The sequence below is a fragment of the Anneissia japonica genome, unplaced genomic scaffold, assembly GCF_011630105.1.
Source record: "Anneissia japonica isolate Jap-2015-1 unplaced genomic scaffold, ASM1163010v1 scaffold737_len1565949_cov176, whole genome shotgun sequence".
Classification (NCBI taxonomy): domain Eukaryota; kingdom Metazoa; phylum Echinodermata; class Crinoidea; order Comatulida; family Comatulidae; genus Anneissia; species Anneissia japonica.
The window spans coordinates 668,685-685,235 of record NW_022741618.1 but is presented as its reverse complement, the minus strand read 5'-3'; the positions used below and the strand labels follow the sequence as shown (position 1 = coordinate 685,235).

The 16,551-nt window shown below is 37.3% G+C and overlaps 1 protein-coding gene across 1 annotated transcript in view; it reads left to right on the top strand.

Annotated features, from left to right (window-relative positions):
* LOC117118822 (eukaryotic translation initiation factor 3 subunit A-like) overlaps window positions 1-16,456 on the top strand; it is a 20,251-nt gene extending 3,795 nt beyond the window's left edge. The window contains exons 4-19 of the mRNA XM_033263535.1: window positions 393-556; window positions 1,472-1,530; window positions 2,234-2,374; window positions 3,318-3,526; window positions 4,185-4,356; window positions 5,635-5,949; window positions 6,595-6,777; window positions 7,287-7,424; window positions 7,992-8,201; window positions 8,831-8,935; window positions 9,596-9,709; window positions 10,662-10,784; window positions 11,996-12,149; window positions 12,579-12,675; window positions 13,171-13,299; window positions 13,685-16,456. Coding sequence (XP_033119426.1) covers window positions 393-556; window positions 1,472-1,530; window positions 2,234-2,374; window positions 3,318-3,526; window positions 4,185-4,356; window positions 5,635-5,949; window positions 6,595-6,777; window positions 7,287-7,424; window positions 7,992-8,201; window positions 8,831-8,935; window positions 9,596-9,709; window positions 10,662-10,784; window positions 11,996-12,149; window positions 12,579-12,675; window positions 13,171-13,299; window positions 13,685-14,609 — 3,238 coding nt within the window. The 3' untranslated portion in view covers window positions 14,610-16,456. The remainder of the gene's footprint in view (window positions 1-392; window positions 557-1,471; window positions 1,531-2,233; window positions 2,375-3,317; window positions 3,527-4,184; window positions 4,357-5,634; window positions 5,950-6,594; window positions 6,778-7,286; window positions 7,425-7,991; window positions 8,202-8,830; window positions 8,936-9,595; window positions 9,710-10,661; window positions 10,785-11,995; window positions 12,150-12,578; window positions 12,676-13,170; window positions 13,300-13,684) is intronic.
* Window positions 16,457-16,551: the final 95 nt, after the last annotated feature.

The following is a 16,551-nucleotide window of genomic DNA, read 5'->3' as shown; positions in this document are numbered from 1 at the left end:
TTTTTTTATTTCAACCATCTTTAAAGAGGGTAACCCTTCCAGTTTAGCCCAGTAGGTTAACTGATATTCAGGGGCCCTCTTTAATAAAATCAAAAAACAGTACAAACAACATCATTACAACATAATAATAACAATAATATAATGTAATATAATATTAGGAACTTGACCCAAGGCGTCAACATGACACGGTCAGTACGTGCTTGCGTGTCTTCTCTACAGTATATTAGAAGACAAATGTTGTATAACATGATCATATCCCTTGATATTATATATAAAAGACATAATAAATTATTTGTATAAAATAATTCTCAGTATCATTTGTCATGCATCCTGCCTTGGGAAATGATTGAAATCACTTTTTTATCTTATTAAAACATTTCCTTTCTTTGCAGCTTGTTACTGAGTGCGGTCAGTGGAGAAGACACGCAAGCACGTACTGACCGTGTCATGTTGACGCCTTGGGTCAAGTTCCTATGGGAATCCTACCGCCAATGTCTGGATCTTTTGCGTAATAACACCAAAGTTGAGCAGCTGTATCATATCATTGCACAGAATGGTAAGAAATTCAGCCTAGTTGAGCTTGTTTGAGATTGTAGGAGTTCTTTAAGCTACCCATCTCAATTCTGCATTGGTCAGTGGAAGCAGTTTGGTGTAGTTGAATGATTTCAGTTTCCCAATCTCGAGGTCTGGGTTTCAATCCTTCACTTGTGGCCTTGAGCAAGGCACTCTCTCTACATTGCTTCAGTCTTCCCAGCTATCAATGGGTACCAACAAATTGCTGGGTGTAACCTGCCGTGGACTAGCATCCAACCCAGGGGAGGTATCACTCTCATCCGTTGCATGCTACAGAACCTGGGTTAAGCTCCAGCCCCTATGAGCCCTGTGGCTTGGCGAAGATTTACTTTACATCTGTTGGTCTGCATGATTTAATAATGATAATATGATTTATATAGCGCCTTTCCAACATGATCAAGGTGCTTCACAAGGACAACTTCACTTAATATCTAAAATTCTTACAAAATAGAATCATAGTGGTAATAGGTAATTGAAATTAAACCAATATAAAAAAATTTACAAAACTACAAAAATATGCGCTACCAACTTGGCTATGAAGACAATTTGGTAAGCTCCAATGGATTTTTCCATTAAGAACTTGTTTTTTTTGTTTTTTTTTTCAAGGTGTTATGTACTATTGAGTTACGTCTTTAGTACAGATTGTACTGTCATTGAAAGTGTCTAGATTAATGTTAAAACCTGTTGTGTATCTAGGAGAAATGGGGGACTGATGGGTGGGAGACCAACAAAAGGTGAAGTGGGGAGGGGCTTGATAATGAGTAAGGGGTTGCAGCTCACAAAACAAGGTGATACACTTCCCTAGATACACCACTGATTAAAGACACTACTGCTACTACTACTACTACTACTACTACTACTATGCTTATATTGACTGAAAATTATCTGTACTTTGTAGCTTTCAAGTTCTGTGCCAAATACAGCAGGAAAACTGAATTTCGCAAGCTGTGCGACAACGTAAGATATTTTTTTTGTTTTTTTAATTTTTTTGTTTTATTGATTTTTGTGCCAAGGGTTGCAATACAAATATATGACCATCTTGGTTTACAAGCTGTGGTCCATTAAGTCGTGTACACGCCACACTGGCAGTCGTCAGCCTAGGCCTATGTAATTTCAGTATTCATAGATTTTTTTCAAGAGTACAAAACATTCTCATTCCTGTGATTTTCTCCCCCCCATAAGTTTACATTGTACATTGTTGATTGTTGTCTCTTTCGAGATTTTCATTAAAATAGTACCCTTATGACCTGTCCAGATTATCAAATTTTTATTTGACAAAAAATGGGAGATGCCTAAATATTGTCATGATGACATCACATCATGAACATATATAGGCACATCATGACTATATATGGGCATGGAACAGTTTTTTTAATCAAAGAAAATTTGATAATATGGACAGAGCATTAATGGATGTTTAGCTTACTCATGAAAATAATGGATGATCCACCTTTACATAATTTTGTTTTTCTTGTCTATTAGGCAAGACTTTTTTATATCCTGTTTAGCCAACCCGCCACCCACCAATAATGTTGATTTCATATAAAAAACCCAAATAACAAAATAGACTTTTCCTTGTATATTATTTATCCGTTGTTGGTTTTATGTGAGGTACTTTCATTGTAAAGATTTAACATTGTTTTTTCTTCTTGTTTAACAGTTGCGTTCTCATTTGGGATTGGTACAAAAGCATCACAATCAGCAGACCGCCATCAATTTGAATAATGAGACGAGCCAGCAACTTAACATGGAAACCAGGCTGATGCAGCTGGAAACCGCCATCAGCATGGAACTCTGGCAGGTGAGCCCTCTTATTGCATTTGCCATAAAATACCATCATGTTAGACTATTAATTACTTAAAATACTAATACTAGTACTTAAAATACCACTAAACCAAAACTATTCAGTACCATGATACCACCAGATTCCACAGCAGTGTCCTGTTAATGACAATGTCAAGTCAATGTCTGCCAAATGTCTTGGAAAGATGGCTACTTGTACCAGTATCACATGACACTAGTTTATCAAGTACCTCTTATATCATTGAATACCACTATAACATAAAGATACCACAAAACCATGAACTATCCGGTACCATGATACCATCAGATTTCACAGTACTATCAAATGACACTAGGTCATCAAGTACTACTAAACCATTAAGATGCCACTAAACCCTCGAAATACCACTAAACCATAAACTGCTCAGTACCATGGTACCATAAGATTCCATAGTACCATCACATGACACTAGTTCATCAATTACCACTAAACCATTAAATACCAATAAACCGTAAAAATACCACTGAACCCTCAAAATAGTACCGTAAATCACCACTAAACCAGTGAAGACCATTTAACCCCTCAAGCACACTGTTGAACCATCATAGACATTTTCAGGCACAGAATTGTTGAGTGTTATCACAAGCACAGATATTTCCACAACTTACTTTGTAATAATATTCCTAAATTGTTGTCATGGGAAGCCTGCAAGGAAGTTGAAGGCACAAACCATCATACCCATTTTCAGAAACAGAATTGTGGAGTGCCATCAGAATCACAGATATTTCCACAACTACTTTGGAATAATGTTACTAAGTTGTTCTTATAGGAAGCCTACAGGGCAGTTGAAGACATAGACCATCATATACCCATTTTCAGAAACAGAATTGTAGAGTGCTATAACAAGCACAGCTATTTCTGCAACTTATTTGAAATAATGTAACCAATTTTGTTCTTATAGGAAGCCTACAAGGCAGTTGAAGACATTCACAGCCTAATGGGTTTGTCCAAGAAACCTCCAAAGCCCCAGATGATGGCAAACTACTATCAGAAACTAGGACTTGTGTTTTGGAAGTCTGGTAATGCGTTATTCCATGCCTGCGCTCTGCACCGTTTGCTGCAGTTGTCCAGGGAACAGCGCAAGAACCTCACCCCAGAGGAAACGCAGAGGTACGATGAGGAAAACTGGTTTTTTTAAGTATTATATTCTGTTGAGTGTAGATTGCAGACTCGAGTGTTAAGTGTTTTGGGTTATCACCTATTATAAATATTATTAGTTTAATTCTTTTTCCATCACTTCTTTTGATAAGAATATTTGTGTACAAAAATGTGTATATAAAATTCTGTGTATCTATCAACCACTTTGCCTACGATGATGTGTAACTAAGTCACGGACATAACACAGCAATCAATGAGGCAGGGTTTTCAATGCAATGAAAAATAACAGCAAATGCAACAACAAACATAATTGTGTGCCCTAGAATTAACAGTGCTACAATGAGTATGAAGTAAAGTTGTTTTTGGATGAGGCAAACCTCCGCACATTTTGTTGTTAGTGCTGAACCAATTAGTTGTGTAGTCAACCAATTACAGATTACCTAAACAAATACGGAATGTCATAATGTCACTTCCGGATATTTACTATTAAAAGTTTCCCAGTTTGTTGGTGGTCATAAATCCCTGTAGGCAAAGCAGGATTAATGTGTACACTCGATGTCCCAAATTCTTCTATATTTAGCTCTATGGGAATTGTAAAACATTACATGACATTGTAATGTGGATTGAAACGAGGATACCATTATGCAAGTTAATCTTCTTTTTTCATCAGGATGGCTTCCCGTGTTCTATTGGCAACCCTGACGATCCCAATTTCTCCACCTCGGAATGACATTGGGAACATGCTGGACATGGGAAACACAGCCATGGAGAACCAACGTAAATTGGCAAATCTCTTGGGATTGCAGAACCCACCAACTAGAGTTCAGCTTATCAAGGATTTGGTAAGGAAATGATGGGTTAGCATATTACATAACTTGTTTATCTGTTTATTGAAAGTTAATTATAAGATTTTTTCTGAAAAATTAATTTCATATAACAAATAAATGATTATTATAAACACCCATGAATATAATATTTATTGATTGCTAGAACCCCTCCCTGGACTCCTGAAAGGACAATAATCACTGAATAGATCATGTTCTATAATTTATATGATCAAAATGAATATTTTGTCACCTTGTTAGAAAGTGGCAGTTGAAATATTCAATCCAGTGGATAATTGCAATTTTACTAAATGAATAAATTCAAAGTTATTTTTAATTTATTATATTTGTAAACATGTGAAACAAAATTTGGAAAAGTTATTGAAATATTCAGAATTTAATTATCAGATGAATAAATAAAAGGGCGAGATACCGCAGTTGTAGGGAATTGGACTTTCCTGCAAGATCAGGGCTTCCATTCTTGCTTGTCTTCTTGGATAAGACTGTTCCTCTGATAACCTCGTCCCTCGAATGGGACGTTTAGCTGTACATACAATGTGCACAAACGTGAACTTGGTAAACTGTTAAAGATGAGTAGAGGATCGTCTTCCGTAATCTCCGACTATAATAAATGTTAACTGCTGCCTTCCTGGGTTCTAAGTGGCCTAAGCCAAATTTCCATCAGCAAGGACTGTATATGTTTACACTTACTGTTTCTAAGCCAACCAGTGTCAAACATATTCTGTAAGTGTAATGCCTTCCATGATGAACACTAAAGCCAGAGATATGACTGAAGCATAGCTTTTAAAGTTTGATTATCTTTCATGTTCTGAGAAGCATACCTCATTATTTATTTATATTAATACAGCCTGAAATGCAACTACCGGATCAGTCGCTCACACTACAGTATATTTTTATTATATTTGATTTAATTTGGAGTTTTTTAATATACAAATTTAAATTTTTCATTTATTGAATGCATATTACATTTGTGTGTTACTTTGGCTTGTTTTAGATCACAGGTTTGCAAAGTCCGGCCCAACGGTGATTTTATTGTGGATCGCAAAAAAATAAATTAAAATCCCTATGTGGCTAGAAAAGCACCTTGTTTTGTACAGCCCAACACCGATCATCTATAAAAAGTAATATTAAAACTGAGCACAAGCAGTTTAAAAGCAGTGCATAAAGGTTTTTGGGAGCATACTCGTTGGTGAATCAAAAATTTGCTTTGGCCCTACAACCCGTTTTTATGTCCATCCCTGTTTTAGATACAATATTTCTTATTATCTTGGATAGGTAAAATACAATGTGGTGCAATTTGTTCACCCACAACTTGCTAACCTGTTCAACTACATGGAGGTACAGTTTCACCCGTTGAAGCTGTGTAACCGTGTTGTCGAGATTTTTGACTACCTGCGCGAAGGCAATGAGGCAGACTTCTTGCAGTATGTGCCGTTCCTGGAGACCAACGCTATCGTTCGCCTTCTGAAGCAAGTTTGTCAAGTATACCAAACGATTCAGTTTAAGCGGCTTTGCACGTTGGTGTCATTCGCAACTCCGTTTCAGCTGGAGAAGATCATAGTGGATACCGCTCGAAATGGTGACGTCTCTGTAAGTGCATGGAGTATATTTTATTTATTTAATTCTTTTTAACTCGACTGTCCATGTTTAAGTGTCAATTGAATTTTAACAATTAATGCTAACACAAAAATAAATCACCTTAAAGCAATTTTCCCAATAAGTGAATAAATGAATGAATGATCTACTTGGAGTGGAGTTTAATAGCTTGGTTGTTAAGATGCTTGACTTCTGTCCGAGGGTCCTGGGTTCAATTCCTGTCAGTTTTGCAGGATTGTTTTCATAACAAAAACAACTCCACTCCCTAAGCCTTGTATTGAGATTTAGTGAGCATTGTGTATGTATGTTTGTCGTGTGAAAGGGATTGTCACACATAGGTAAGACAGTGATATATTCGCTATTGGCATTCCTTGTTGCATGAATGTGCCTAAATAAAAAATAAAATAAACAAATATATGATTAGTATATAACATTTACAGCTTTCCATGATGAACATGAAAGCCAGAGATATGACAAAAGCCTAGTTTTGCATTTGATTATGTTTCACGTTCTGAGAAATAGTCTGTTTTTATCCATTCATCATCTTCAATGCAGATACTGTGTCTGTTACCCAAATATTATATCCAGACAAGTTACATAACAAGATTATGCAATCATAACTCTATTTTCCTCCTCAAGGTCCGCATGGATCATGGCACTCAGTCTTTGAGCTTTGGTAAGGATATGTCCGTGTCCACGACAGAGTCGTCAGAAGGACCAACACTTCAACCGATGCCAGCAGAACAGATCCGCAACCAGCTCACAGAGATGTCGTCAGCTCTCCACAAATCCCTTCAGCTGATAAAGCATCAAGACATTAAGGTATGGCCAAGGCGTATCACAGAATTTGACATTGACACTTAAGTCACTTTGGGAATTTGTGAGGAAGAACCTCTGAAGATTAAATTCCAAACCACAGCTTATCTGTACAGCATTTCAACAATCTAAACCTCGTGTGTGGGTGAAACCAGACTTTAAAAGATGATGATGATGATGATGATGTATTTATATAACTACAAGAAGTTTTGGTTCCTGGTTTCTGGATTCACAAGAATCCATTTAGAATGTGCAACTTTCACACTCCCTGAGCTTGTATTTCAGCTGCGATCCAAGGATCCAACCTACGTACCCAGTTAACACCAGCGTAGCAGGATGTAGTGTAGATAAAGTGACTTGCCAAAGGGCACATTGAAGTGATCAGACTAATTTTTTGTCCACACTATCATGTGCTCTGTGACAGACTTTCTCGTTGTATGGATGAGATCATTTAGTTTATAATGTATAACTATTGTTGATTATACATCATTATTTTGTATCCACAAAAAATGTAGGCTGATCTTCTTGATCAGAAGCAGAAAATCATTCGAAACTATGTGCGCAGTTGTCGGAAAGAGCATGAACTTATTCTGGCACGTCGCCACACCATCGAGGACCGTAAAGAAAAGTTGGAAAGCCTCAGCAATCAGCGAGTAAGTTTGGTATCTTGATCATATTTTGTAATGTCTGATCAGACATACTGTAAAACCTTGAATAGAAGCCCAATATGCTTTATCTTGAGAAGAAACCCATCTCAAATTGAAGGCCCTTCTTTAGTTTACAAAATTACCCTTGAAAAAAAAGCCAATCGAGATAGTACAGTACATACACTGTACAAATAACAATTAAAAACATGCTTAGTTTATACATTTGAGTGATTTAATGCCGGTTTATACACTTCATGATACAGACTGATGTTACAGTGGCCCTATTTATTGTTTTATAGTAGTAATTCCCCAAAATTACAGCATTCATTTTGAAAAGAAGCCCCCCCCCCCACCTTTACTTTGCAAAAGTAGCCTCAAAAAGTAACCCGTCTCGAAAAGAAGCCATCCAAAGTTCGCAAAAAAAAAAAAGTGGTTTTACGGTAACTTAGTAAATCTAGTAATGTAAATAAGCATTTGTTTGACCACAATTAACATCTAAATGTAAGTAGAAGATTATTCAGAAGAAATCTAAATGTTGATTACACAAGTTAAACTTTAATCATTTTTTTAAAGGAAAAACAAGAACAGGAAGCATTTGAAGAGCAGCAGAAAAAGCAACGCACTGCGGAAGAGCAGCGGTTGAAACGAGAAGCTGAAGAGCGTGCACTGAAGAAGAAGAAAGATGAACTGAAGGAGATTCAGAAGAAACAAGCTCAACAACGACTTGATAACTTAAAGCAATCTGCTTTGGGAAAGAAGGTTATTGAGAAACTTAACAAAGAGGTCAGTGATGAACTTATATTACAGGCCTGTAATATTCCGTAGGAGGGTTAACTATTAAAACCACGGCTGCCAAAAGTGGCCTGGTGCCATTCAGAGGAAGAGATCTCCTGTAGCATATAAATTTCGTAATAATTTTAATGGTTTTTGATACAGTTAGTTTGGCTGACCTAAGAAATCCCACTATTTGCATGCCTGTATTAAAAAACGAATTAATATAAATATATTTAAAATTTACTTCATGAATATATCTGGAAAATATCTGAATAAACCACCTATTGCCATTGTTCCCAGACCTAGAACACACATTGACATTAATAAAATCATCCGTATCACTTTGTTGTTTACCATTACCATGCCATGCTATCTTTATTCCTGTTTCTTTCTTGTGACCTTGAAATATTATCATTGATGCTTGTACATTCACTTAGCATATCTATTCAACTAAAACTTCTTACCCCCTCCCCCGCTAACAAAATCATGAGTGGTAATGATGGTCCTATGTTTTCAGAAAGATAGTTGGTGGAACAGTAACAGAAATAATGGATCTCTGTTGAGGCAACTTAGTTCTTTTACATTTTCCCCCACTTTGTAGTAGTGTTGTATATAACTTGTCCTTATTCTCACAATAGGAGCTAGAATCTCTGGATGTTGATGATATTTATGCCAAGCAGATTGAACAGTTGGAGGCAGAGAAGAAAGAGCTGCAGAACCGACTGAAAACACAAGAGAAGAAGGTAAGATAAGCAAGCCTGGAAACAAGCATGCCTTTTAGTTCACAGGTCATGCTGTCAGCAAACATCCCAGAAGTAGAAAATGTTTTTCCGGGGCCTAGGAAAAATAGTAATAAGGTAAAAGCAGGTAGCGTTGTTAGGAGCATAAATAATATGCACAAGCACAGTGATCACTGAGCAACCGATCTCGGCAACCAGCACTTTGATTTATGATATATATATCAAACGCTCTACAACGAGCAGTTTGATTAAAGGGCCATAAAAAGATGATTGACATCACAACCTACTTATAAAGCAATTATAGTCAAGTACTTTCATACACTATAGGAAATAGAAGCCTTAGGAGCCATTATTTCCTTCAAAAATTGTTGCAGGAAATAATGGCTCCTTCTTCTTCCATTTCCTGTAGTGTACTCAAAACCTGACTATAATTGCTTAATATGCCTCCCTACTTCTACCAAGGAGGTATAACGTCCATGCTTCTGTCTGTGACTTTTTTGCACCTTGCGGTGGAGAAGTCCTCCATCCTCCTTTATCGGTTTGCTTTTGATATATTGATGTTCTTTACTTCAGTTGTTGCATCTTCAGAATGTATGAATTGAATCAATTTATTAATTACTTTGAACTTTGAACTTAATAATGAATATATTTTCTCCTGCTCAGGTTGATTACTTTGAACGTGCAAAACGTGAGGTAGAAATACCATTTTTGAAAGAACAGTATGCGGAAAGTCAAGTGAAGGACCGTGAATTGTGGGAACAACAGGAAGAACAAAGAGTATGTAAAAAAAATACATTGATTTAAAATTTGATGATGGTAACAATGATGAAATTGATGATCTAATGATTATCTTGTCAACAACTGATAATGATCTGATAATGATGAACAGTCAAGATAAGCTGATGACAGTAATGATAATGATTATAATTTAAAGTTTTATTTGATTTGATTTGAATTTATTTGGTTCCTATATCCTAACATACAGATAAAATACAGTAACAAAAGATGCAGAAACAATAAATATATTAACATAGAGATAAAAGCCTATAAAAACTGGAGAAAGATATTTTGATTCAAAAACATTAAAATATTAGAACAAATAACATGAAAAACAGAGGAACCAAAGATAGCACTCAAAAGGTGTCCTAAAACAATCTTATTTCAAGAAAGGGTCCTTATAGATGATGGCATTTGATAATAAGTATGATTTATTGTAATGCCTAGCGAGGCGAGTTGGATGGCTGAGCGGTTAAGGCAGGGGCGTTGCAAACTACAGCCGTAATATCGGCGCTGGTTGGAACGGCGCACTCGCCTATGCATTTGATGGTGGAACAAGTTTGATAAGGATTATAAACCGTAGGCCCAGTGTACACAATTTGGCTCGTGTGTACTTAAAAGAACCCAGTACATTGTTCGTGACGAGTAAGGGGTTACCCCGGTGTATTGGTTGATATATCCCCTGTTGGGGACAGACAATAGTAGCTGATTCTGGTTTACCAGGTAGCTCAGACATAAAGAGACCCTTAGGGGAGAAGCAAGTTACTGTCCGAGCTAGTCCACACCTCAAGCACTTTAAGACTTCTATATGAAGTACTATGTAAATCTAAACTACATTACATTACAGGACTAACACACAAAAATATTAAAAAAAAAATATATAGATACCTGGTCTGACACAGTAGTTTGTATTACAAGTAAAGTTGACATGAATATTTTCACTGAATTCTAGATCACTTTGATCCAAGAAGAGCATAGGCAGGCTGAAGAAAGCTGGACAAGGCTCTCCAGGATGGCGAAAGACCGTGATGAATTCCTGGGCAAGCTAAAGCAAGCACGTGCCTCGGTCTACAAAGTAAGCAGCTTTTCACTTGTATGTTTATTTCTTGTAGATAGCAGTTTAGCTCAGTCGGCCAAACATGTGGTAGCCACTGTCAACGACTAAACTGTGGAGATCTCATGGTCCCCAGTTCAATTCCCAATTGTGTTTCAGCTAGAGGGCTGAAATGGAAGTTTCAATAGCACACTGTCTGTCAGGTGAAAAGTTTTATCCAATGGTGTGCAATATGGCTAATATGCTCGTTAAAGAACGCAGTACACTCTTTGGAAAAGAGTAGGAGATTGTATCCCGGTGTTCGTGGGTTATCCTAGGTGCATACACCGAATAAATCCAACCCAGACTACACCTGTTCGGCTTCAGTGTTTTTTGTGTCTTTTATTTTTGTATTCACTTGAATTTTGGAAAGTAAAAGAAAAAAGAAAAGAAAAATAATGGATCACCCTAAATGCCTCAGAGGTTATTTTCAGGCATCTATAAAAAATTTGCGGGGCATGCCCTCAGACCCCTAGGGTAGTGCTGTCTCGATTGGCCCAAATTTCGCGGGGCCCCCTCCCTTTTTGGGTATCTCTAGATCTGCCAGTGCAGGAAGTAGCACTTGTTCATAATGGGCCTAGCACTTGTTCATAATTGGGCCTTTCTCCTAAGCCTCGCCCATTGGATATTGTTGCTGGGGTCCCACAAAACAACTATAACCTTGTTCTCACTAGAGCCCTAGTATCCGGATCGGGAGCTAACCCTTAGCGCTAACCGTCAGCAGTATCCGAATACCGCTAACGGTTATCAAGCGCTTTCGGTTAGCGAGTTGAGCACATTTCTATCATCAACCAATCACACGTACGCGTTTACAATTTCCAGTTTCTTATTGGCCAGTAATTCGATCACCATATTTTTGGTATCCGGATCGGGATTTTCTCGTATGGACACATGGCAACTAACGGTTAGCAAGATCCGGAGCCTGCTAACCGTTGGCAGCCAAAGTAAAGTTATGGGACAGCATGTATTTTTTTGCCCAGCTCTGCTTGATTTTTGCCCAGCTCTGCTTGATCAGTTGTTAAGATTTGATTGACACTCCAGGTCCATTGTATATATAGATTGTCTTTTATATTATATGTCGAGAAACAATCTTGTTCAACAGAACTGATCAAAAGTTGCATTTTGATTAGATTTGAAGTACTGTCTTTATAGATGGTATGGTATTTTTTACATATTTACTGATATTTTTTTAGGAGAAGCTGAAAAAATTTGAAGAAATGCTATCAGAAGAGCGTAAAGTACGTTTGATGGAGCGTAAGCAGCATCGTAAAGAGGAGCGCCGTGCCAAATGGCTGAAGGAGAAAGAGGAAGAAGAGCAACGTCTTCGTGATGAAGAAGCTAAACGAAGTATGTGAATGACAATTGTCGTCCTGCATATTCTTGGAAATATTTTAGTGGTTGAGTCAATTGTTTAAGTGCTTTTCTTCTCATTGTAGATTTTTTTTGCTTTATTACTGGGAAAGTTTTTTTTTTCTCAGTACCAATACAGTTTACAAGATTTTTTTAAAATTCTTGCCATAAGCCTCTTTCACATCTATTTATTTTATAATCGTTAGTAGGCGAATTCAAGGGGCCGAGCCAACCCAGGCCCCTTATTTTTTTTCAAAATTATAGAAAAAAAAAATGAACAACAAAAGAAAATTTTATTCATAAGTAAATATAAAAGTGCCATTTCCGCCCACCTTGAGGTGCCAGTGGCCATCATTAATTTCTGGTGTTGACTATAAATACTGTGTTCGGGAAAATCTTCACTCCTTTCTTTTTCAATTTACACAGAGCGAGAGCTTGAGCGCGAAGAACAAGAGAAGGAAGAGGAGGAATATCGAAAAAAGTTGGCCAAACTCCAGGAACAAGATCAAATAAGACGTGCACGGTAAGACGATTTTTGTATTGTTGCCACGCATTGTTGTGACTAGGTTAATTGTTAAGGCAGTGGTTCCCACAGTCTGCCCAGTGCTTCACAGATGCGGTATTGTGAAGAATATCATTGGCTACTAATGTAGGGTACATTCTCCAAACTTCAGTCGACATTATGTGCACAGAATAATAGGTGCTTGCACACAATAGCAGTAAGAAAGTGTATGTCTACAATGACGTTCTACTACTACCTTTGGTATGCGCAGTTACAGACCGCATTGCTTAATGCTAAATAATGCAATGTTAAAGTGTCAGAAGTTCATATGAAATATTGAATGATCAAAAGGATCACAATGCTCAATTAGTCAGGCCTATTATTTCTGTTTGTATATTATGTGTATAAATTACATGCAAGCTACAGGAAAATTGAGCTGAGGAAATGACTCCAGTTTAAAATTTAAATTTTTTTATTTACATTTGTAATTAAAATGAATGTCTTTGAATTTTGTAGTGAAAAGGAAATTGAGGAAAGAGAGGAGAGGGAAAGGATGTCTATGGGAAACCGACGTTATGACCCACCATCACAGGGTGACGATAAACCTTGGAAGCGTGGCGAAGCAGATGCTGAGGACTCAAATAGGTAAGTCAACACTTACTCTACATTGCTTTGTGAATTAGCCACACATTGATAACAATTTAAATTTAAAATATAATTTTATTTTGGCTTGTTGGCGCAACTGCCACTATGGATCATGTAGATTTTATGAAAAAATAAGCAGCAACCTTATTATTCCCCCACTATAATAGTATATAAAATTTTTAACTTTATAATTTGTTAAGCTCTATGTTTAATAGTATGGCCTTTACTGTCTGTCCAAGATGGGTTTCATTAGTCCACTATCATCATCAGTTACACACAGGCAATCTCTCACATATATTAGGGATAACAAATATTAAATGCTTTGAATGCCAGGTAATCAGTATATAATTGTTGTGCCTAAATGCAGTGTTTTTTGTATGTATAGGAACATGGCATGGCGCCCAAAACAAAGAGAAGGAGGTGGCGGCTGGAGAGAGCGAGTTAAAGCCAAGGAAGATTCTTGGAAAGGGGAAAATTACGATGAAGAAAGTGAATCAAGATCAAGCTGGCGTAGAGATGGAGATGACCATCAAAGAGATGGAGAACCACCAAGAAGAGATGAACATGATAGAGATGAACGGGGTGGTCGTAGGGATGAAGATGATGGAGGAAGCTGGAGAAGAGGTGGAGAACCTCCAGAACGTTATGGAGGTAGAGATGATGGGCCCAGTCGCGGAGGTGGATGGAGAGATAGGCCAAGAGATTACGGACCACGAGGTGGGGATAGGTATGAAGACAGAGGACCACGAGGTGGTGATCGATATGATGACCGTGGGCCACGAGGTGGTGATCGATACGATGACCGTGGACCACGAGGTGGTGGTCGGTACGACGACCGAGGGCCACGAGGTGGTGACCGGTACGATGACAGAGGACCACGAGGTGGTGACCGGTATGACGACAGAGGACCACGTCGTATCCCAATGCGCGATGATAGAGGACCGGATGACCGTGGATCTCGCGATGTTTGGCGTAGGAGAGATGACCCACCACCGAGAGGTGATGGGTTTAGAAGTGACAGAGGCCCACCTAGGGATGATCATGGTCCACCGCCTAGAGAGGATCGTGACCGTTGGCGAAGGAGCGATGGTCCTCGCGATGGTCCACGTGATGAGTGGAAAAGAGACCGATATAACAGAGATGAACCTCCAGCTGAAAAAGGTCCATGGAGACGAGGTGGTGCACGTGAACCATTAGACCCACCAAGAGACAAGTGGAGAGGGCGAGACGAGGGTCCACCCCTTGAGAAAAAACGTGTAGATGATAATGGTGGACAAGATGATGATGGTTGGACTACAGTATCACGTTAAAACAAAATGTCACAAATTAAAATAAATGCACTCTATATTTAAATCTGTTAGATGTAATATCAAAATACTACTAACACAGAATTAAGCTGCACTGTAAATCTTTGAATAAGCGCTGCACCAACCGTGAGTTGTTTCACTAAGCGCTGCTCTTATGCGAGTGAATATAGCCCTGTGTGTAATGAAACACTTAGAGAAACAGGATAGTAAATCCAATGTATACAGCGTTCAAATAAACACAATGAAAATACACTACTAGCATAATATCTTTATAAACATTTATTTAAGATGATGTAGGGCCTGTGAGGCTTACCAAACTAAAGGAATACGCGAGATAGGTAACAATAAGCGCCGCACCGAAGCCTCCAAGAATTTTATAAGTGCCGCAGTGCTTATTGGAGGATTTACATTAATCTTGAAAATATTAGTATACAGTATATGGATTACGCTACTAAACTTAGTATAAATTTTAGTTTTGTTTTTTTTTTTCTAATCCTACATATCAAATGTTATACACATATGGAAGCCTGTTTTTAATGGCTGTGGATATATTTATATTTTGCCAAAACAGATGAAGAAAGCATCAAAGCAATATGCACATGCATACATCTACATGTATTGAGCTTCACTCGTTTAAGCATGGTTTCCTTAAAATCGGGAAGGCCCTCCGACTTGATCAACCAATCAGCATCACCAAAAGCTGTCGGTGATAGCCTATAGCGATTGTATGGAAACCAAGCTTCAAAAGGTTTGATTTCATTCCTTCAAAATAAAGTTCTGTGGCCTACTACTAGCAGTAGTAAGAGTACTGTAGTAGAATCTGGCTTATCTTAGTACATTGTGGAGATTAAATTGTTCTTGGGAACTACCGAATTGCACAAATGGGAAAAATTAAGAAAATGACAAGCTGAGGGTGTACCTATGTGCAATTCAGTGTGATGAAAACATATTACATACTGTATTTCATTGCCTGTTTACAGCTACTTAAATTACATCAGCTAGCAGCACAATAATATCGTGATTAATGAAACTCTCAATCAATTTATTTCTTTAAAAACTAAAAAAAAAAAACTGCCGGAGATTTTATCATTAAAGATATACTGTCTGATTTAAGGTAATGAATAAAATTCTGATACATTGATTTGTATATGTAAGTACTTTTCAATTGCAAACTGGGGGAAAAATTTTATTATCAGACGACACATAATACCATTTTTTCTTTGCATAGATTCTCAAATTGGATGGTAATTGACTGAAGATTTTTGTAGTAAAATGTGCTAATCAGTGAAAACAACTGTCTGGATAAATGGAGAACTGAAATTTTTGAGATTTTTCCTGATTTCACTCATATGCAACAAATTCATTTTAGTTGGATAGTATCTAACATTTGATAAATTATATATATTCGTGCAAAATTGATACTCATTAAGGTGCTTATAATATGTGCTATTGATTTATTAATTTCTCTTTCAATTATTCTTTAATTATAAAATAAATTTCTGTAGCCAATTATGGGTTCCTTACATGCAAAATCATGGAAGTACCTGAGAAAGTCTTATAAAACCCATGTCAATTGTAGAAGTATTATGCCAAGTACCTATAACACTGCCTATATTGATTTGACTTTTTGTTTGCATAATTTTAAGGTGCACAATTGCCATGTTTTGGGTGATTCCCATAAAATGAAAATTTAATATTTTTCACTGGCACATTATTTTTCAATTCATGCACACAATATTTAAACTTGTTATTGTCACAAACTCCATCCAACAATATCTCGCTACTAGTGTGAAATAATGTATTGGTGTACTCGGTATTACAATTAAAGTACTGATGAAAGGTATTTCAAATTTCACTCCTTTTTTTGTTCTACGTGTATTGACGTATTTAACCTCAAGGCTGAAAAGCAGCCGCTGCGCAAATATGCTCCAAAGATCCCAATATT